This window comes from Delphinapterus leucas, chromosome 11 (genome assembly GCF_059928025.1).
Source record: "Delphinapterus leucas isolate spDelLeu-1000000601 "Yukka" chromosome 11, BTC_Dleu_Yukka2, whole genome shotgun sequence".
In the NCBI taxonomy this organism is placed as follows: domain Eukaryota; kingdom Metazoa; phylum Chordata; class Mammalia; order Artiodactyla; family Monodontidae; genus Delphinapterus; species Delphinapterus leucas.
In genome coordinates, this window is record NC_143139.1 from 86,965,205 (window position 1) to 86,987,102 (window position 21,898).

A 21,898-nucleotide genomic window follows, 5' to 3' on the forward strand; every position below is an offset into this window, starting at 1 on the left:
CTCTGCCCAGGGAATCCCCTGGACCAGGGTCTGTTGGCTCCTTCCTTATTTTGCTCAGCCGTCGCTTCTTGTGCCTCGGGGGAAGGGAGCGTGAGGACAGAGGGTGAGTCCGTCCGGCCCCATTAGCTCTTGGAAAGCTTGGTGCTGAGGCTGTGCTGGATGTGGGGGATATGGCAGCAGCTGTGCCTTCTGGATGGGGTGAGGCCCAAGGCCCTAATAGTGACATTCAGAAAGCTGCAGAGTGGCTGTCCCCCACCCCGAGAAGAGGGGCCTACTCTTCTGAGAGCCCCAAGCCCCTTAGGTTTCCACTACACCCCCTCAACACTGTTGCCCTGAAGGAAAACTTTCTTCATCCAGCCTAAGCATGTCATGTTTATAAACAGAGTTCTCTAAGATGTTCCTATTAGAGACCTCTTTTCAAAAACAAATGGAGCAGCTGAAGCACTGGATCACGTGGACCTTCCCTGGGGCTTCTTCTTTCCTAGTGACCCCAGAGCTCCTCTCAGGCTCTTATTTCTCCCTGTGCAACAGCCTCCAGCCTGCTTCCCCCTGTTAAGAATTTTAGAGATTGTCACAAATAATAATTCAGCTGATAGAGTGCCTAGTTTATGCCAGGTCCTGTGTCATGACCTCAATCTCCACATCAACCCTTTGGGGAAGATTCACTTATCAGCCCCATATTACAGATGAGAAAACTGAGCCCCAGAGAGGTGGTAAACCTTTCCTAAGGTAGCAGAGCTAGACCTGGAACCCAGGTCTAGTTTTGGTGTCACTGTCACGCACCAGTGCATGCCAGAGGAGAAAAAAATAACGAGATGTGGGCAAGCTTTAGAGGTTCCAGGATCTTTCCAAGTGCTTACAATCATGCTTCCTATTCTGTTTTTCCTTCTGGAAGGCAATGGAAAGCATGGCTAAGAGCCCCCTAACAGTGCTAGCTATACTCCTGATGGCCATGTCCCCAGGGCCTCACACAGGGCCAGGGGTAGAGGCGGGGGCCAGCAATGTTTGTGGAGGACCAAATAGATGGGTGGAAGCCCAGAATGATCCAACTTCCTGGTTCTGCTAACCACTCCTAGCAGCATTAGACTCAGCTCTCTTCTCCCCTCAGCACCTTTCATGGGGGGGAAGAAAATGTGACCCAGACTCATAAGGAAAAATACAATCACCATTGCTTGTTTTAGGGACCGGGCTCTGAGCCTTTGCTGGAGCAGCACGAAGGTCACTGCTGCTTCTCCAAGAAAGAACCTTTTGGGGCTTTCTCTTCTGGCTTTCTTAGGCTGGGGGCAGAATGTTGTCCTTTATTTTTTTTTATTTTTTATTTTTATTTTTTGCGGTACGCGGGCCTCTCACTGTTGTGGCCTCTCCCGTTGCGGAGCACAGGCTCCAGACGCGCAGGCTCAGCGGCCATGGCTCACGGGCCCAGCCGCTCCGCGGCATGTGGAATCTTCCCAGACGGGGGCACGAACCCGTGTCCCCTGCATCGGCAGGCGTACTCTCAACCACTGCACCACCAGGGAAGCCCAGAATGTTGTCCTTTAAATCTGTGATTGTATTCTTCTAGAGGAAGGGAGTCATAATGAGGCTCAGTGCAACCCACCTGGTACTTAGTGAATGCCTGTCCTGGGTCTAGCACTGTGTTAAGACGCTGAGCAAAGAGCAGTGAATAAGATGGACACTGCCCTTGCCACGTGGAGCTTAGAGCTAATGGCAAATCAGAAGTTGAACAAGTAATTACCAAATGGTTGCATTTTACCAAAGAGGACATACTATGTGATGCAGTGCCGGGATGAGGGGGATTGAGGAAGCCTGAAGGCAGGTGGCCTGGCACGCGGGTGTCATCCTTGCTCCTTCCAGACAGCTGGGAAGTAAGTTCCTGAACACAATGAGCTGGACCAAAGGTCGGTTTGAATAGGACTAGGGGCACCTGTGTGCTGCACCCTCCTTTCCTTACAACCAGTTGACAAGTCTGCGGATTCTTGCTTTAGGGGGTTACCATCACATCCATGATGTAGATGCTGGCTGGGGATGCCTGGCTTACCTTAAATTAAAAAGTACACATTGGAACTTGAGCATGATGATTAGAATGAGTCTTAAGTGGTGCTGTGGTAAGAGCATGCGGTTGGGATGCCTGACAGACCTTGATTCAAACCCTGGCTCTGGTGCGCTGTGACCTCGGCTTCCAAATCTGTAAAATGGGGATAATGCAAAAGGATTAAATGGGACAATGTGCGCCACATACATGGTACACAGCGTAGAGCTAGTGTAGAGAAGAGGTTGAGAGGCAAGCACTTGAGTCAGGCTGTGTTTGAAACTTGCCTCTGCCATTAACCAGCTGTGAAAGTCACTCATCTCTGTGTGCCTCTTTTGCCTCATTTGTCAAAAGGCTGGGTGTGTGTGAGGGGGTAATAATAGTACCTACCTCCATGGGCCGTTCATCCTTTCAACAAACATTTGAGCAACTACTGTGTACCAGGCACTGTTCTAGGTCCTGGCCTCATGACATTCACATTCTAGGGGTAGTCTAAGGTCAGAGTGTGCCCGTAGAAAACATTTTAGGAGAGTGCCTGGCATGCGGCAAGCACTCAGTAAATGTTGGCAGTTAGCACTTTCATTGCCATCTCGATCATTATCATCACGGATTGAAGCACAGTGGCTCAGACGCACAGGCAGTGCCGTGAAGAGTGAAGGAACACCAGAGGGAAAGTCAGAGACTGGGTTCCAGTTCCTGCTCTCCCACCAACTCACCCTCTGGCTCTCGGGGGGTCATCTGATCTCTAAGACATAGCTTCCTCACCTATAAAATGAGACAGATCAACTAAATGGGTTTTGTAAAGTCCTTTCTCATTCTAAAGTATATGTTTTCAGGTCCTGGAAGCTGACCTCTTGCAGCAGTTATCAGTTAAGTAAAATAGAGCAGATTGGCCAGTCCTGGAAAATGGGACAACAGAAGCTGCTCAGAGAAATGAAAACTGTAGGAACATGTGAATCCTGAATTGTGGTTTGATTTATTGAGCTTCACATACAAAACCACAAAGAAATGTAATAAGAGGAGATGTTCCAGATTGGAGATCACCACAGCAATGTTTCTACTTTCTGCAGTGCTTCACTGATTACAGAGTCCTTCTATATTCAATGATTTGACTTGTACCTGAAGGCAGGTTGTAAAATGATATGATGATCCTCCTTTGACCAGAATGGAAACTGGAGGGCACAGTGATGGTTTCCTTTACACAAATGTTTATTAAGCGTCTGCTACGTGTCAAGCACTGAGAGGCTGGTTAGGCTGCTTGTCCAGTATGGTTGTGGTTCAGAAACATTTGAATGGTCAAATGTGCCTTACCACGGGGCAGAGAGCAAGAGAGCAGCAGTGCATCTCCCCTGTCATGCAAGCAGGTGCGTACTGGATAAGAGCTATAGCACAGGTAATGTGCCAGCTAATAAAGCTATCAGGCAAAGAAGTAGCAGGGGGACACACCCATGCACACCCCTAACTATAGCAGTGTTCTTAGTGATACAGTGAAGGTAGAATGCAAATAGTAAAGTGCTGTGAAAGTACAGAGGGAGAGTGATCAGTTCTGCCGGCAAGGGGCATGGGAGGGTAAATAGGATTTCATCGGAGGATCATTTCAGCTGTTTCATGACAGACTAAACAGTCTAAGCAGAGGGAACTGCCTGAGAAAAGCGGGGATGGCAAGTAACCCGGGGTGGCCAGGGCTTAAAGTGTTCACAGGCACGGAAGATGAGCCTGGGAAGGTAAGTTGGGGTGTATTCTCTAAATCCTTGAATGCCCTGCTAAGACTTTGGAGCTTTTTATTTTATTCCGTTGTATTCCTTTGTTCTTTTAACACCTGTGTGTGTTTAAACACAACTGCATGGTGTGTGGGGTCTCCTCTGTTTGACAGTGTATCAGGAGTTCGACCATCTCCTGGAGGAGCAGTCTCCCATCGAGTCCTACATCGAGTGGCTGGACACCATGGTGGACCGGTGTGTTGTGAAGGTTGGTAAGCTGAAGCGGAAGGTGCAGGCCCGGGTATGGCAGCCCATCACTCGCCTTGATGGCGCTTGGGTAATACAGAGCCCCGCAGTGAGCTAGCTGAGTGTTTCCTCGGCAGCCTTGGAGCCGTAGGGATACAAGGAGAGGCCTGGGCCCCCCTCAGGAGTGGGGGAGGGGTGCGTCACGAGGCAGGACTCTGAGTCTCCCTCCCCTGGTTCAACCAGGTCAGCATCTCTCTCAGCGGTTGTACGTGTTGAGTCTCGACATAAGATTTCATTTCTTAAAGTGTATTTTTGCTGTTAAAAATAAAAAGTCTATAACATTGAACTTAGAGACCCGAAGCCTTCCTGTCATTTCAATAAGAGACAGTAATAAATGAAGGTCAAATCAACCACGCATACAGCCGTTCACTCTCTTGTAGGTGGCTGCCAAGAGGCAAGGGTCCTTGAAGAAGGTGGCCCAGCAGTTCCTCTTGATGTGGTCCTGTTTTGGCACAAGGGTGATCCGGGACATGACCTTGCACAGTGCCCCCAGCTTCGGTAAGGCCACCCCAGCCCTCCCCACATCCAAACACGTCTTCTCTGGGCTCTGTGTACCAAGTCCATCTCTCCGGAGTCAGGCATGGTCTTGCTGTCTCTGAGACCACAAGGACATCACCCGGAAACATTCTCTGTTCTGGGGGGACACGATATTGTTAGGACTTTCGGGGAGAAAGATGGCATTGCACGCTAAAGGAGAAGTATACATATCTGAAAATGGGAGGCTTGCACACAGATAACATTATTTGAGTTTAAAGAGGAGTAAGTAGCAGTGGCTGTGCTCCCCTTTTTCTGGAAGTCCCCAGTCGTGGCTGCTTCCACTGGTCTATTTTGCCAAATGTCATAGTGTGGATTTGCCAAGACTGGGCACATGAAGAAGCCTCCGAGGCCAAAATTTGCAAACGGCTTGATTGACAGGCCAGTGGTGGGTAAAGTTTTCTTTGATAACGTGCCCCAGTGTGATCCCCAGTAAACGACTTTTGCATTCATTTTCCCTTTTGTTTCACTGACCCCTTGGGTTTTCATCACCTCCAGGACACATCCCTACCCCAAGCCCTTGTCTCCTGTTTTCCAGTTTAACGGGACTTGAAATCTCTGACCGGAGGTGCTTACAGCAGTCTCTGCGGGCAGGAACCTAATCACCGACTTGGGGTGAATGCCATTTTTCACTGGAAAGAATGGCGTACACATTGAGTCCAGGTCATCATTAGCAAAGTGAGGTGGAACTTTAACGCATTATCCAGACATTTGAAATCTCAAAACCCTTTGGCCTCAGTTTTCTAGGCATTTCGGCAAAGGGCTGTTGGTGAATTTTCTGGGTAATTGCTTCAGTTCTCTGTCTTACTTTGCAAGTAGAGATGTGGCTTTGCTTCTCATTATCTCCAATTAAGCCAATCAGCTCTGGGTTTTGCTCTGGGTTTAATTTGACACTTTTCCATCTAGCTTTTTATGGTCTTGTCACTATTTCCCAGTTGTGCTATACAATGCAGTGAATATGTGGTGAAACAAAGAAGGCACTATTTTTTCTAAACAGCTCTGTCCATGAAAGACTGTGTTTACCCAATTGGAGAAGCGTTTTGTTGTGGATTTCTTTAATCTCAGCATTGGGAAGTTCTCTGAACCTGCCTACACCATGGCTACAGATGGAAATCCTCTTTGAGCTGTATATGGAAATGCTCTGGTGACTGCTACCTGGGCAGTGCCACCAGGCATGGCATTTTGATGACTTCCAGTTCAGCATAGTTAGTGTTAGCACATGTTACCTCTGGCTCTGGGAAGATCATTTGTGCATAACTGCTTTCAGTTAAGCTGATGGGTGAAAAATATTCGAGATTTTTTTCATTGCTTCAGAAATCAAAGAAGAACGATACCTCACAAATAAGTATATATACATCCACAAAGCAAGCACCCTTTCCTTGTTTTATATCTTATTCTTCAAGTTGCTGATTCTTATACTGACTGTATATTATCAAACACCCTTCATTAGACAGGGAAAGTAGTCTATGTTGTAATAGCCTTTGAAATCCATTTGTATGTACTAAGTTAACAGTCAATGTTATGGACAGTAGAACAATTAGAATAGGTTGAATTTATTACTAAGAAATATTATTCCTTAAAATGTGTTTATTTCTTTTTGAACCACACACATTCTAGGATACACTGGAAACTCAGGCACATGGCAAAAATGGTCACAAATCTTTTAGAAAAGGAAAGAAAAAAGATATTAACCCAATTTCACTTTTACAGTATTTTTCAACCCTGAACAGATGGAAATAATACCTGTCTCCAAGTCCATTTAGCAAACTATCTGAAATGGTCCTGCTCATCCGACTCATTGTTGAGTTTTACAGCTTGGGGTGACAGGCAAGTTGAAAGAATTTGCGGCAGACAAAAGCCCAGCTCCCCCTTTCTGCCTGTATATGTCAAAGACACAGTTGGTGGTTGTGTTTGGGTCATGTGTTCCCTGTATAAAAACAGCTAATTAGGAAAAAGAGCCCTCTGTTCCCTGGCCCCTCCCCCAACCACAGGGGCCAGCTCTATATATCTTATAACTCCCACATGATCCTGGTAGCTGTGAATGGTGCAGGGTTTGTATGTCCGAGTAGCAGGCTGACCGTCACAATGATCGTGTGGAATATCACAATGATCCCGCGGGGGGACTCTATCACCTCTTCGCAGAACAGCCTCTTTCAAAGGTAGTTGACTCCTTTCTTCTCCGTAATTCCTTTTCACTCTTTTCTCCCTAATTCCTTTTCACTGAAAGAGCCTATGCGGTGAACTAAAGTAGCCAGACTTTCTTTCTCTGCTGCAAGCAGCACTTTTCTAGCAAAATTAGTCAGCAAAGGTAGGGTAGCAGGCAATGAACTTTTCATCCTAATGGGGCTGGGGAAACTAGAGGTTCTATTTAAAAAAAGCAACAACAACATATTTTCAGTTGACTGCTCTGATTTTAGTTCGTAGGATACCTGGATCCCAAGTCAGTGCAGGTGCCTTTACCTTTCACTATGGGTTTTTACCAGATGCCCCTGTTTCACTGTTAGGAACATCCGGAAGGCAACAATAGTTCCTGGAAGTGCTTCAGCATGAAATGCTGTGAAAGGCTGCCTCGGGTTTGATGGCTAAGGGGGCAGGGCTACATATCATTTCCCAGGTTTTCACCTTTTTACACGCTTGTTTTCTGGCCTAGCATCAAAGCTCACCCACTCGGGCAGGGCCGGGGAGGCCACATGGGATCAACTCCCAGGCCAAGTGGCCATGACAGACGGAGCCTCCAGACTGCTTCTCAGTGTTTAGATGTCCTGGCCTGGCTCTCTTACCCAGAACCTGCTAAATTGCAGAATCTTGACATTCAAAATGTCTCTCAGGCCCCCTCCAAGCACCAGGAGGCAGGAATTGCTTTCCCTGTATTCGGGAGAAGAAGCAAGAGACCCAGCGAGGAGAGGGGGCTTGCCCAGGATGCACAGCAAACTAAGCTGAGCTCCCCTGGGTATCTATCCCATGCTAGAGCCACACTGCCAAGGCCTCTTGTAACTTCCTTCAGCTGAATAGTAATAAGAAAAGCAAAGTAACGTTTATTCAGGGCCTAGTGTACACTAGACATAACATTAGGCACTTTCCCATTTAATTCTCACAACAACTTATGAGGTCCACTATTACTGCCCTCAATATAACAGACAAGGAAGTCGTGAAAGAACATGAAGCAAAGGCAGGATAATGCTACTCTTTATAACAAATGTGTAGGAAGCACATAGAACCATTTAATTCTCACATCAACTCTGCAAGGCAGATAATAATAGGTACCTTTTTACTGAGTTGGAGAAGTTTCTTGCCCAAAATCAATATGGCAAGTGGCAGAGCTCTGTTTCAAAATCAGATGTGCATGCCCACAAAACCCATGCTTTTTCAATTCCCACAATTGAGACAAATATCCTGGGCTCAGATGCATGGCACAAAAAGGCTAGACAAATTTGTTTACCCCTCATTGATGGTTTTTCTAAAACCATATTGATAGAGTAAAAAATTTTTTAAGCTATGAGAGAAAAGAACAATAATTAGACTATCATGAGTAATAAGAGATGCCAGAAGACAATGGAATAATATCTTTTAAGTACTGAGAACAAAGAACTGTGAACCATTATTCAAGAGTGAGGGCAAAGCAAAGACATATTCAGTTATACAAAAACTAAGAGAACTATATGGCACCCATAGAACTTCACTTAAATAAAATTAAAGGATGGGGGCTTCCCTGGTGGCGCAGTGGTTGAGAGTCCGCCTGCCAATGCAGGGGACACGGGTTCATGCCCCGGTCCGGGAAGATCCCACATGCCGCGGAGCGGCTGGGCCAATGAGCCATGGCCGCTGAGCCTGCGCGTCCGGAGCCTGTGCTCCGCAACGGGAGAGGCCACAACAGTGAGAGGCCCGCGAACCGCAAAAAAAAGAAAAATTAAAGAATGGATTTCAATAAGAAGAAAAATAAAACCATAGCTAAGGTCTGGGATACAAGAAACAACAATATTCTAGTTATTGTTGTTGTTTAACAAAAGTGTAGTGGTTTAAAACAGCATTATGCTTACAGATTCTATGGGTCAGGAATTTGGACAGGGTCCAGCGGGGATGGCTTGTCTCTGTTCTATGATGTCTGGGACCTCAGAGGGGAAGACTCAAAAGCTGGAGTTCATCGACGGCTGGAGGTTGGCATCCTCTGGAAGCTTTTTCCCTCACGTGTCTGGTGCCTGAGCTGGGATGACTTGAACACTAGGACTGCCGATTGGAGTGTGTTCAGGTGGCCTCTCCATGTGGCTCAATTTCCTCACCACACAGTGGCCTCTGACCAGTTGAACCTCTCACATGGAAGCTTAGGCCCCATGAGTGAGTGTGCCGAGGGGGGAGCCGCATTGCCTTTATGACCCAATCTCAGAAGTGAAAGTTTCACTCCCCCTTACTCTGTTGATCAAAGCAGTCACAAACCTACCAAGATTGAAGGAAGTGCATAGACACCCCCACCACAATGTTCCCAGGAAGGAGTGTCAAAGAATTTGGGAGCCCTGTTTTAAGATGAGAGAAATTTTAAAATATATAAGCAAATTTAATTAACTTTTGGTTGTAATTTAAAAACTAATTTGTGTGTGTTTCAAGAAGGTAAAACCAAATTCCAGGAAACAATAAAACACAGGGTAGTTGGGAGAGAATCTTTAAGGAATAGTTAACGCATGCTAAGGTCTTCGTCTTGAAATACTAAATAACTGTAGACTTTGTTGAAAAAAATTTATAGTTTGGATTTAATAGATGTTTGGATATATGATCATCACTAAAAGAATAGAATCATAAGTTACCAAAGAAAAATGGAAAAATGTGAAAACTTAAATGGCAAGAATTGAGAAGATAAAAGAAGCTTAGAAAAAGGATCGTAAACTCAAAATATGAAACAGGATGCTAGAAATAAGATCAAATAATAACCACAGTAAATGAAAAGGTCTCTTCCCTCAATAAACATCAGGCATAAATTGCAACGTTTACTAAACTTTTAAGAAGCATAAAATCCTTATTTTATGAAAATGAACATGAAAACAAAAGAAGGAAAGCTGTACAGTTAATTTTATGAAGCTAATATAATCTCAGTTTCAAAATCTTGGAAGAGCTGTAGAAGAAAAGAATATTATGACTCAACCACACATAAATATAGATGAAAACATTCTAAATAAAATACTAGCAGATCAAATCCAGGGCAAATTTTTTTTTAAATCATGGTTAATGAGGCCTATGCCAAGAATTCAAGTATGATTCAAAGTCAGAAAATTACTATTTAACATACTGCATTAACAAATTAAAAGAGAAAAGTCATATGTTCATCTCTATCGATACAAAGGAAAAATATATTTGATACAGTTCAGCTTTCAAGTATAATTTTTAAAAACTCTTGGCAAACTAGGAATAGAAGGGTATTTATTTAATATGTTAAAGAGCATTCAACAATCTGCAGAAAACAATATACCAAATGGTGAAACTTTAGAAGTTTTCCCATTCCCATCATGAATAAGACACAAATGCCTTCTAATGCTGTTTCTGATAGATACGTACTGGAGGTCCTAGCCAATGCAATAAGAAAAGGAAATGAAATATAAGAATTGGAAAGGAAAACACAAAATTGTCTTTATTTCTAGACATGTCATGATGGCTGACAAGAAAAAGAGAATCTACAAACTAATAGAACAAATAAGAATTCAGGCAGGTTACTGAATTCAGTTTTTTAAAAATCATTTACATTCTTACCATTAACTAGAAAATATCTATCTCTATGTATCTATATATCTATATCTATATATCCCATTCACAACAGCAATAGAAATGTGCCCAGAAGAAAATTCTAACAAAAATTATTTTAAGACCTTCAAGGAGAAAACTTTTTAAATATTACTGAAATATACCCTGTTCATATCTGGAAAAGGATATGCCCTTCAAATATATAAATCAATTGGAATTTCCATCTGGTTCTTAACTTTTTCTTCCTTTGATTTTGAAAATCTGATGTTAAAATTCATATAGAAAAGCAAAAGGCTGAGTAATAAAGAACAGGTATAGGGACTTGCTTACCTGATGTTCAGGTTTATTAAGGAGTAAGAAAATGTGGTCATCTAACAGTGCTAGACAAAGAGTAGTGAAACAGCAGAGATGCCCAAGACAGACTGACATGAAACTTGTCTTTGCCTCATCAAATTCTTGCCTTTCTGTCTCAACAAGAGGATTGTACAGATGATCTGTGTGACAGAGATATGGCATTAAAAATCAGTGGACAAAGGTTCTGGGACATGCATTTTAGGATAAATAAAATAAAATTAGACCCCTTCCCTAGAAACAATTTTCCCCTTCTGAAAAGAAACATCTAAATGAAAAAAAAAAAACCCAAAACTTAAAACCTTTTAGAAGAAAATATGGATGGTAAGTTTATGACTTTGGAATAGGAAATTATTTCTTTAAAAAAGAACCAAAAAGGATAAATCATAAGGAAAATATTGGCAAAGTTGACTGCACTCGGATTTTAAACTTCTGTTTAATAAGCACAACATAGACGAAATTAAAAGATAAAAGCCACAGAGGGAATTCCCTGGTGGTCCAGTGGTTAGGACTCCACACTTCCACTGCCGAGGGCCTGGGTTCAATCCCTGATCAGGGAACTAAGATCCCACAAGTCGCATGGCGTGGCCAAAAAAAAAAAAAGCCACAGAAAGGGGGAAGATATTTTGCAATGCATATAATGAACAAAGTATTAATATCCAGAATATATGATAAATCCCTCTAAATACATTTCTAAAAGACAAATACCCCATTAGAAAAATGGGCAAAGAATATGAATAGTTCACAGAAGAGGAAATTCAAATGGGCAATATCATATGAAAAGAGGTGGACCTTTCTAGTAATTAGGGTACTGCAACTTATAAAGACAATAACATTTCATACCCTTCAGATGGCAAATACTGTATTTCCTACGCTACCAGTAAGGATGTAGAAGATTTTGGTGAGCAGCGTGGCACTATCTCGTTAAGACTTAAGATTGCAGGTGCTCTTGGACCCACTGATTCCACCTCTGGTCCTAGAGCCAGGTATTTTTTGTACCTAGGCAACAGGTACAAAAAATATTCATTAGAGCCAGTTTCCAATAGTGAAAAATGTAAATAACCTAAATTTCATCGACAGGAGAATGGACAAATAAATCGTGGCATAGTCACACAATAGCCATTAAACAGGACCTACATGTGTCACTGTGGATAGATCTAAAAACACCCAAAGTATCACGTGCAGATTGTAGAATACTCTGTAAAGTATGGTACCATTTCTATCAAGTTTGAAAATAAAAAACAATATCATGTGTTTTTATGGATATATAAATATAGGTAGTAAGAGTATAGAAATGCATGTAAACAGTAAATACCAGATTCGAGGCAGTGATTACATCAGGGCATGAACACAGGAAGCAGAGAAGCAGGATTAAGGAAGGGAACACAGGGGGTTCATTTTTATCTTCAATTTAAAAATATGATTCAAATATGGTAAAATGTTAAAATATTATAAAGCTTGGTGTTGAGTACACTGGTGTTCATTTTAAAATTCTTTTTTTTTTTGGCCGTGCTGTGCAGCACGCAGGATCTTAGTTCCCCAACCAGGGATCAAACCCCTGCCCCCTGCATTGGAAGTACAGAGTCCTAACTCCTGACCGCCAGGGAATTCCCTTAAAATTCTTTATACTTTTCCATATGTTTGAAACTTTTCATAAGAAAAAAGAAATGCTTTGATTCTATAAGATGCCATTAACTATGTTACCATATAACAACAACAGTCTCCTTTTGTCTCTATCCTAGTACCTTTTTCCATAACGGGCTCTGATGCTCAATAGCTCTGTAACTTTAGGCAAGTGGTTTAAAATCCTCTGAGACTTCATTTCCCCCGTGTGTTAACTGAAGATAATAATACCTCCTTGGGACTTCCCTGGTGGCGCAATGGTTAAGAATCTGCCTGCCAGTGCAGGGGACATGGGTTTGAGCCCTGGTTCAGGGAGATCCCACATGCTGCAGAGCAACTAAGCCCACAAGCCACAACTACTGAGCCTGCGTGCCACCACTCCTGAAGCCCACGCACCTAGACCCCGTGCTCCACAACAAGAGAAGTCACCGCAATGAGAAGCCCGCGCACTGCAACGAAGAGTGTCCCCCGGTCGCCCCAACTAGAGAAAGCCCGCGCACAGCAACAAAGACCCAATGCAGCCAAAATATAAATAAATAAAAATAAATAAATTTAAAAAAACCCTTCATAGTGTTGTTGGAAAATTAAAAGGGCTTAGCACAGAGCATATGGTAAGTGGTCAGTGCTTGCTCATTTGATTCATTCATCCAACAAATAACCATTGAGCCTCTACTGTGCCTGGTGGCACTGTTCTAGACACCGGGTATAGAACAGTGGGGAAAAGAAAAAAAAGATAAAAATCCCTGCATTCATGGAGCTTACAATCTAGTGTAGGGAGGCACGTGATAAAGATAAGTTCAGTATATAGTATAGCAGATGGTGTTAAGTGCTAAGGGAAGAAATAAAGCAGGAATGTTAGCTATAATTGCCTCTATCCTGTCTGTCTTTGATGTTTCTCTTTTCCTCTCCCTCTCTCCCTCCCCTGCCTCCTTCCCCTCTCCCTCTCATCAGTCTTTGTGTACCCTGGCACTGAACTGTTTGTTACCTAATAATCTTAAGGATTGATTTTTGCTAAGGACACTGTAGCTTTTGTGGAGTCAGTGACTGAGCTTTAAGTTTCCTTTGTACTCAGAGCACTTTGCACAATAGTAATAAGCAAGAAGCAGTAGCTCTACAAACTCTCCTTGTTTGAAAGATGATTGAAAATTATCAGACCAATTGGGTAACTGATCAGAGTCATTAGGAAGAGAGCTTGAAACCCCAAATCAACACTTCCCCTGGAGTACTGGCCTCCAAACCCAGCTCTGATGTTTTCTAACAGTGTGGTCTTAGGCAAGTGTCTTCACCTCAGATCTTGTTTCTTTATCTATTAGACAGGGGTGCTGTATAGATGACCCAAGGTGCCTGCCTGTGCTAAAACTACTAAATCCATTTTTATTATCTAGGGTTTTCCATTCTAATTCGGTTTCATAGTGTCTTTCTCTCTTACTATCCTTATTGACTTAGAGCCACAATCTCAGCAAATACTTCTTCATTTTGGAGACCTTTTCCTTTTAGGTATTTGATGCTATCTTTTGACTTCTTTGACTCTATGAACAAAACAGTCACATCACAGGGTGTTAGAACATTAATAGCAAAAGGGACCTTAGTTACTATTTATTAAGCATCTAGTATATACTTTTCCTCCTTATGGTACTTCTGTAAAATAGGTTTGACTGTTTCCCTTTTAGAGAGCCATATTGCACGATTGAAGAACAACTTCAGAATCAGACAGTCTTGGATTCAAATTCCATGTCTGCCACTTAATAATTGTGTGACATTGGACAGTTACTTTACTCCTCTAAGTCTCAGTTTCCTCCTTTGCAGAAGGAGGGTATTGCTCATTTCAAATGGTTGTGATGAGAATTAAATGCAATAGTAAATCTGCAGCAGTTAACCCAGTGGCTGCCACAGCGCAAGGGCTCAGTAAACGGCTGGTTTTATTTTTAACATTTTCGAGGAGCAGCTCATTCAAGGTCCCAGTTACTAAGTGGCAGAGCTGGAACTCAACCTGGGCAGTTTGATCCAGACCCATGCAGTTACCCACAATGCTGTACCTCCTCAGCGGTTCACAGGACTCATTTTGGGGAAGTAGATGGAAAGTTTAGTCTTGGAAGTCTGCATTTCACCATGACTCAAAAAAACCCTGAACCTTGCTGAATTCCAAGTGGGGTCAAAAAACAGACACAGCACCCTGGAGATGGAGGGAAAAGGTGAAGAAAGTGCAGGACAGGGGACGTGGACGTGGAGCTCTGTGGGCACAAGGATCATAGGTGGTGGCAGGCTCCGGAGAGACGGGGTATTGGTGTAGATGTGCATGACCTGCAGGGCATCCAGTGGCCTCAGAGTTAAGCCAGGGATTTTCTTCTGTAACATTTCTGGAGCAAAAGAATCAATCTATCTGAAATGAATGTGTGTGTGTGTGTGTGTGTGTGTGCATGCACAAAGAAGCCAGGTGCAGCTAAAAAGGAGAAAATTAATAAAGTCCACCAAAGAGGAGTCATCCAAAAGCCCCCAACTGGCCCTCATCACCTTATTTCTGAGACCTGAAAAGGCATAGAGCCCAACTCAAATGGCCCTTCTGGGGACCATGTTCTTTATTTTCCCCGTCTGTGCTATGAGGAGACTGGACCAGATGATCTGTAGGGGAAATGGGAACGGATTTTCGGAGCCAGAGCAAACTGAGGCCAATCCCTACTTAATTCCAATGGAGAGACTCATTTCCTTGTGTGTAAGAGGATAATACCACCTATCTCACAGTTTGGTGAAAGGATGAGAGCTGTGTTAAGTGCTTAGCAGAGTTCTTGGCACATAGTAAACATTCAATAAATGGGAGGTGCGATGACAATGATGATGATGACAATAATAGTGGTGTTGATAATGATGCTAGGATCACAAGATAATAAATAATGCCAGAGTCTCATAAGGCTTCTAAAAAAAGCAAACTCAAGGGAAATAGGAAGAGGAGGGCAGCTTGTAAATAGTTGGTGAGACGTTTTGGACACTTCATGGGACAGCAGGATGCCCATGTGGAGATGTCCCTTTGAGAGGTGGAAACATGGGACTAGAGATGAAGGCTTGGCCTCTCTGACGCTGGCATCCGTGAGGTCTTCATGACAGCAGACATGAAGGCCCCTTCCGTATGTGGATCTTCCACTGTCCATGGTGGCAGCATGACGTGCAAGAAAAGATGGTTTGGGGGACTTCCCTGGTGGTCCAGTGGCTAAGACTGCGCTCCCAATGCAGGGGGCCCGGGTTCAATCCCTGGTCAGGCAATTAGATCCCACATGCCTTAAGAGTTTGCCTGCCACAACTAAAGATCCCGCATGCCACAACGAAGATCCCGCAGGCTGCAACTAAGACCCGGAACAGCCAAATAAATTTTTTTTTTAAAAAAAAGATAGTTTTGAAGTAATGTACTGTGTCATCTTGCACAAGTACTTGACTTTGCAAAACAGGAGTAAGAGCACCTGCCTTACAAGGTAGTGGTAGATATTAAATTAGAGAATATAATACTTTGAGCACAAAGGCTGGCACATGGGAAAAATCTTTTAAAATGATTGTTCACATCCCTTTTTATGAAGTAATCTACTCTAAATTTAAAATGAAGAATACTGCTTGAGGATACCAAATCTTTTCCATTATAATACCTTTTGTAACAACCATGTGCTAAACGGAAGTCTCAGAAACATTTAAGGAAATAATTCTGTTGTTGCTAATTTAAAGTGTCAGTTATGCTCCTGGAATTATGTTGTGTACATTGGTAGACACCAGTGAGTTAGAAGGCAAAGTCCCTGCCGTGAATATCCTTAGGTCCAGTTGGGGAAATAAGATAAACTTGTGGAAGAGAGAAAAATGCAAGACACTATGTCAAGCAATGCTGAACAAAGTGAGGGGTGCCCAGACGAGGATGACGCCTGTGCGAATGTGAGAGCTCAGGCGCATTTTGACAGATGGCTCAATAGGTACCATTTTTGATGATGTCCTATTAATAAATCGAGCAAGGAAAAGACTCACTTGCCACAGTGTTAATGACACTTACCTTATGCTAAACACCAGGCTAGGTGAGGAGACGACAAAGGAGAGCAACCTCTGACCGCAAGGTGATCCGTAACTGAGAGGGAATGAGGGTCCAGGACAGAGGGTCAGAGCACCGTCTGACGTGTTATCGACCAGGCTGAGGGGCACACCCGAGCCGACATGACTTACCTTTCTGTTTGGATCTTCTCTCACCAGGGTCTTTTCACCTAATTCACTTGATGTTTGATGACTATGTGCTCTACCTGTTAGAATCCCTGCACTGCCAGGAGCGCGCCAGTGAGCTCATGCGAGCCATGAAGGGAGAAGGAAGCACCGGTAAGCCGGCATTTCACTGGGAATCGTCCTCCTTGTCAATTTGATTTGTATCTTTACTTCTGTGCTCTGTGTTTCTTTAGCTCCGCATCCCAAAGAATTTAGTTATGGTGAACAAGTCAAATGGTGGGAAACCAATAATGTCTTTTTCTTCTTGAGAGTGGGCATGTGTGTACCTGGGAATTCCCTTGCATGCCACCATGGTGATGGGAAACCATCAGAGGTTTTAAGCAGAGGAGTGACATGACACAGATTAGAAAGAATATTTGCTTTTTAAAAGTCCCTGAAAGACAACTTGCCTTGACCTTTGGCTCTAAGAACCCACCCTTTCTCTACCCATAGCAGAAGTCCGAGAGGAGATTATCTTGACGGAGGCTGCCCCACCAACCCCTTCACCAGTGCCATCGTTTTCTCCAGCAAAATCTGCCACGTCCGTGGAAGTGCCACCTCCCTCCTCCCCTGTCAGCAACCCATCCCCTGAGTACACTGGCCTCAGCACTACAGGTAATGAACAGCCCCTCAAAGGCTTTGAGTGGGGAGTTGATGTTTAAAGCCAGAGCTATCTGGAAAAACATTCTCCCTCCAGCCCCCTCCCAAAACAATGCCAAAATCTGAGTATCCTCCTGGATTTATGGATGACTTGCAGTTATCCATTTATTAGTTTGTATGTATTCCTTATGCTTCTGTTTTCAAGTTGGCAGATCAAGCCCATGATAAAATCTCCACCCACTGCCCCCCCACAAAAAATAAGTCACTAAAATGATATAAAACACAGAACACAGCCATTCTTGAAAACAAGAAAGGGAGCCCTCCATGAGCCAGAAACTGAGAGGCATCTCTGGAAAGTGGGGAGACAGGAAGTCATATGCTAAGCCATGGTAGCCAGAATCAAGGCAGGGGCAATAATGGAGGTTCAAGCTAATGCTACAGGGTCCCCAAGGAAGGGGAGAGTCCATCTGGTTGGAGACCTCACAAAGGAGGGGATTTGAGCTGAAACTTGATTTTAACTGACAAAGGTATTACAGAAGGGCCTCTGGGGAGAGGACAGTGTATGCAAATGCACAGGGCAGGAAGTATGGGGCCTTTTCGGGGAATGGTAAAGTGGTTAAAATGTAGGTGGTCATGAAGAAGGGTTACAAGCCTGGAAAGGTAAGTTGGAGTCACATCCTGCAGGATCTTGCATGCCAAGACAAGGTTTGAAAATGGAAGAAATGTTACAAGGATAATAATAGCTAGTTACTAGTGTCTAAATGTTGCTTTACCATGCACAAAGGACCCTTGCATAATTGTCTCACTTGATATTCACAGTAACACTGCAAGGTAATTATTGTTCCATTTTATGGAGGAGGAAAAGCAAAGGGTGGAGAAGGGTTAAACTCCTGGTCCCAGGCACCACAGTCAGTCATAAACAAATTGATTCATTCAGTCATTCTGCAAATGTCCTTGCTCTCAAGACTTGTGGAAATGATACACTGGATGTGGAATCTGCAGTAAGTGTTAGCTAATATAATAAATAGAGTGCGTGTGTGCACACGTGTGTGTGTGTGCATGCACGTGTGTGTTTGTGTGCACCTCCACGTTTTTTCACATGGTTGCTGTGGGGATTAGATGAGGTAAGAAAAGCCAAAGTGCTTTGTTAACAGTGCACTGCTATCCAGATAGAAGGGGTTACTGTTAGGAGTGCCTACAAGATGAGGGCTGCAGCCAAGAGGGGTATAGGAGTTCAGGGAGGAGCAGACCCTGTCCATCCCACCGGAACCCGGGCAGGCAGAGGAGAGTCTTCAGGAGAGAGGTGAGACTCAAAGGCAGCCTTAAAAGACGAGAAGGACTCAGCTAACAGAGGAGTGAGGAACCAAAGGCAGAAACAACCTTCTGCTAGATGGCCCTGGGTGAGGGTGGGGCAGGTGAACAGACCAGACTGGAGTGGAGAGCTTGGTTAAGACTGTGCTAATTAAATTCATTATCTTCTACTCCCTCATTTACCCAAGTACCAAATCTGGAAATCAGCTCTCCTCTCCCTCAGCTCTTCCTGTATTAGCTAGGATAGGCTAAGTTACTGTAACAGATAGACCCAAACATGGATGGCGTTAACACAGTGGAAATCTATTTCATGCAGGGTGTTTCCGTCAGAGAGAAGGCTCTCTTTAATGCAACCATTTAGAGACACGAGTTCCTTCAATATGAGGCTCCACCATACCCCAGGGCAGTGGTTCTCAAAGTGTGGTCCATGGACCAGAAGTACCAGCATCACCTGAGAACTTGTTGGAAATGCTCGTTACCAGAGCCCATTGCAGGCCTACTGAATCATAAACTGTAGGGTGGGGCCCAACCATTTGCTCAAGAAGCCTCCAGGTGATTCTGAGGCTGACTAGTTTGAGGACCACTGCCTTAGGGCTTTGTCAGGTCTGCAACCAGCTAATGGAAATGGAGAGTGGGTCTGGAGGAGGAAGACCCACTCGAAAAAGCCCTGGCCTGAAGCTGGCGGATGTCGCTTCCACTTAGATTCCATCAGCAAGGACTTAGTCACATGGCCTCATGTAACTGTAAAGAGAGGTGGGGAAATGTAGGATAGGGTTCCCAGGCAGGGAAGGGGAAACAGATATGGGAGAGACGGCTGGCATTCTCCTCCACACCTCCCAAGGCCAGTTGTTCTAACACAAATCTTGACCCACCCTTTCCTTCCCAGCCCACTGCTGCCATCTGGTTCAGGCCTTCCCCACCTCTCATGGACATCCACAGTGACTCTCAAGCTGGGTATCCTCCCGGTTAGAATCTTCCTCCAGCCCCTCATAGCGTGGGCCTAGTTATATCCCAGTTCTAATTAGAATACACTGGGAACTAAATTATGTATTTTTGAAGATCAAATAGGATGAGATTGTCATATTTAGGTGCTTTTATCTGCTCATTCACGCACACGTCCATCCATTTATTCATTTATCTAATAAATATTTCTCAAGTGGTTTCTGTGAGCTAAACACTTCAAAAGCTGGTGATACAAACAAGTGAGTCGTGGTCCCTTACCCTGGGAGTTTATTGTGAGAGGTTAGGGTTCTGATGAGCAAGACAGCAGTTACAATATAATGTCACGAGTGCTGAGTTGGGAGAAAGGTCAGAGTGTTAGGGAGCACAAAGCAGGGCTTCCAGCCTCTATTTGGATGGTCTGGTTGGGGGCCAAATAATAGAGAAAAGGTATTCCAAGCAGAGGAAGTAAGTAGTACAGAGGCCTGGAGGCAAGAGAGCATGTCATTTTCCAGGAGTCTTTTGATTAATTCTTTCACTAAAGTTTCCAGAACCAGAGCTACTCAGAGAGGGAATGAACAGATGTTTAAGAGCCTATAAGGTGCCTGCCCTCTTTTGCACGTTGCCAGGGGCAGAAACGTGCCAACAAACCCAGTGGCCCTTTGTCAGAGACAGCTCAGGAGACTGGGTTCTTCAGAGCGGTGATGAAAAAAAGCAGGGTTGTCAACAACTGGCATTAGATGGAGTGATGATTTCACTTTGGGTCCACAGCTGGAGAGTCTTCCTCTTCTGTGGAAATTCAGATGTGAGCATCCCTGCATTTGTTTACATAGATGCACTTCAAATCGCATTTAGTTTTCTACTTGGAGCAGAAAGAACTTGACCGCCTCCCACCTCCCTCCCATGTTCTCTCCCTAGTGGGTTGTTGTAGTTCCTGTTTAGAAGGCTCCAGAAGAAAAGTACAGAACGACGTTTTTCGCTGAAAATAAAAAGGGAAAAGAACTTAAGCACTGTTCACAGCTCTGCAGCTGCTCAGGGGTCCATCGGAGACTGGAGTTGGGGGTCTCCTGCCTCACTAAGGAAGGAAGGGCAGTGAGAGCAGCTAGGAGCCACTAACCTGAATAATCCTGCCCACGTACTCCCACCACCGCCCAGGAGACACACATGTCAGTCAGTCAGTGATAACATCCTTACTTCTAAAATAAACAGGGAAATAATGCAAATGAAACAGTTCTGCATTATGAAGCAGAAACAATTTGAGTGGAACCTTTCTTCCAGTGTAGCAACAGATCAAACAAGAGGACACTAAGGAAATAAGGGGAAGGAGGAGTGTGAAGGAAAGATTTCTAGGATCTCATGATCATTCTCAGCCAGCTAGTGAGCCTGCTGCTGGCTTTCTTTGTAGCAATTTGGAGGCCTCACGCTATGGCAGGTGTGATAGTCAGAGGCACAGGAATATCATAAATGTGTACAGAGATTTCTGTGCAATGTGTTCAGGAGTCGTAAAAGTAGCTTCTTAGAAATACGAATGTGAAACAGGTTCTCTTCAGATGAGTGTAGCCTTTGAAGATTTTGGCACATTCCAGCTTTGTTCTCAGATATCTCCAGGGGGCATTAAAAATGTTATCCTGTATAAAACTATCTGTAATATTTTTCTCAAGTACCACTTTTGAAATACTCCATTGCTAAATTGGACTGGACCTTGGCATGCATTGTGGGTCATGGTCTTGGAGGGAACATAAACATAATTTCCTAACAACATGTATGGTTTTATAGCTATTACAATATAAAGCACAAATTATCCATGATATACACCTAAATCTTAGGAAATCTATTATAGTAGGCTTCTTAAGTTTGGGAATTTGTGCAGTTTTTTATTGAATAATGTTGTAAATTGGAGAACAATTATTATAAATTTTATAAAATGCATTTGCCATGTTTTTTTTTTTTAGGTTAACTCAGCATATGGTTTTCGTGACCAGCTAATTTTTATTTCCATCTTTAAATTACTGCTTGATTTGTATACCATTACTTTCCAAGAAGTATCTAAAGTGGTTAACAATTAAAAAAAAAAAAAAAAAAAAAAGCAAAACCAATTTTTTTAAAAGGACCCAAGTCAGGAAGCAAGAAATGAAGAAGTAGTAGAGAAAATTAAACAAAACAAAACAACTCTTGGCTGAAACAGCTTATTAACGCCTTAAATGAAATTTTATGTGATCTAGTGACTTTGTTGGGCTTCTAGGACTCTGAATATCATTGCTCAGATGATATACGTGTCATCAAGTTTAGCTCATTGAGAGTCAGGGCCAATCAGGTATCTGCAGCTCTTCCATGTAGCAGTGTCTCACTGTTGATGGACACTTCCCCATTTTTCAGCTGTGAAAAAGAGAACAGTATTATGTCTGTCTGGTGAGCACAAAGAGAAAATTAATTCATTGCACATAACCTTTTGGGAACCTTTGACACAAGGACTAGTGAATACAAAGTAGTGTGAGAATGAGTTATGACTCACTAGGAAAACAGCCACCCATCTATATCTGTATCTAGTTCTCTGTCCATA

At 43.5% G+C, this 21,898-nt stretch overlaps 1 protein-coding gene across 2 annotated transcripts in view; it reads left to right on the top strand.

Annotated features, from left to right (window-relative positions):
• The window catches only part of RFX4 (regulatory factor X4), a 91,290-nt gene that overhangs the window by 52,741 nt on the left and 16,651 nt on the right, over positions 1-21,898 (top strand). For both annotated transcript variants that reach the window (XM_022599815.3, XM_022599818.3), the window contains 4 exons: positions 3,903-3,997; positions 4,416-4,533; positions 16,483-16,602; positions 16,942-17,103. In XM_022599815.3, coding sequence (XP_022455523.1) covers positions 3,903-3,997; positions 4,416-4,533; positions 16,483-16,602; positions 16,942-17,103 — 495 coding nt within the window. The remainder of the gene's footprint in view (positions 1-3,902; positions 3,998-4,415; positions 4,534-16,482; positions 16,603-16,941; positions 17,104-21,898) is intronic.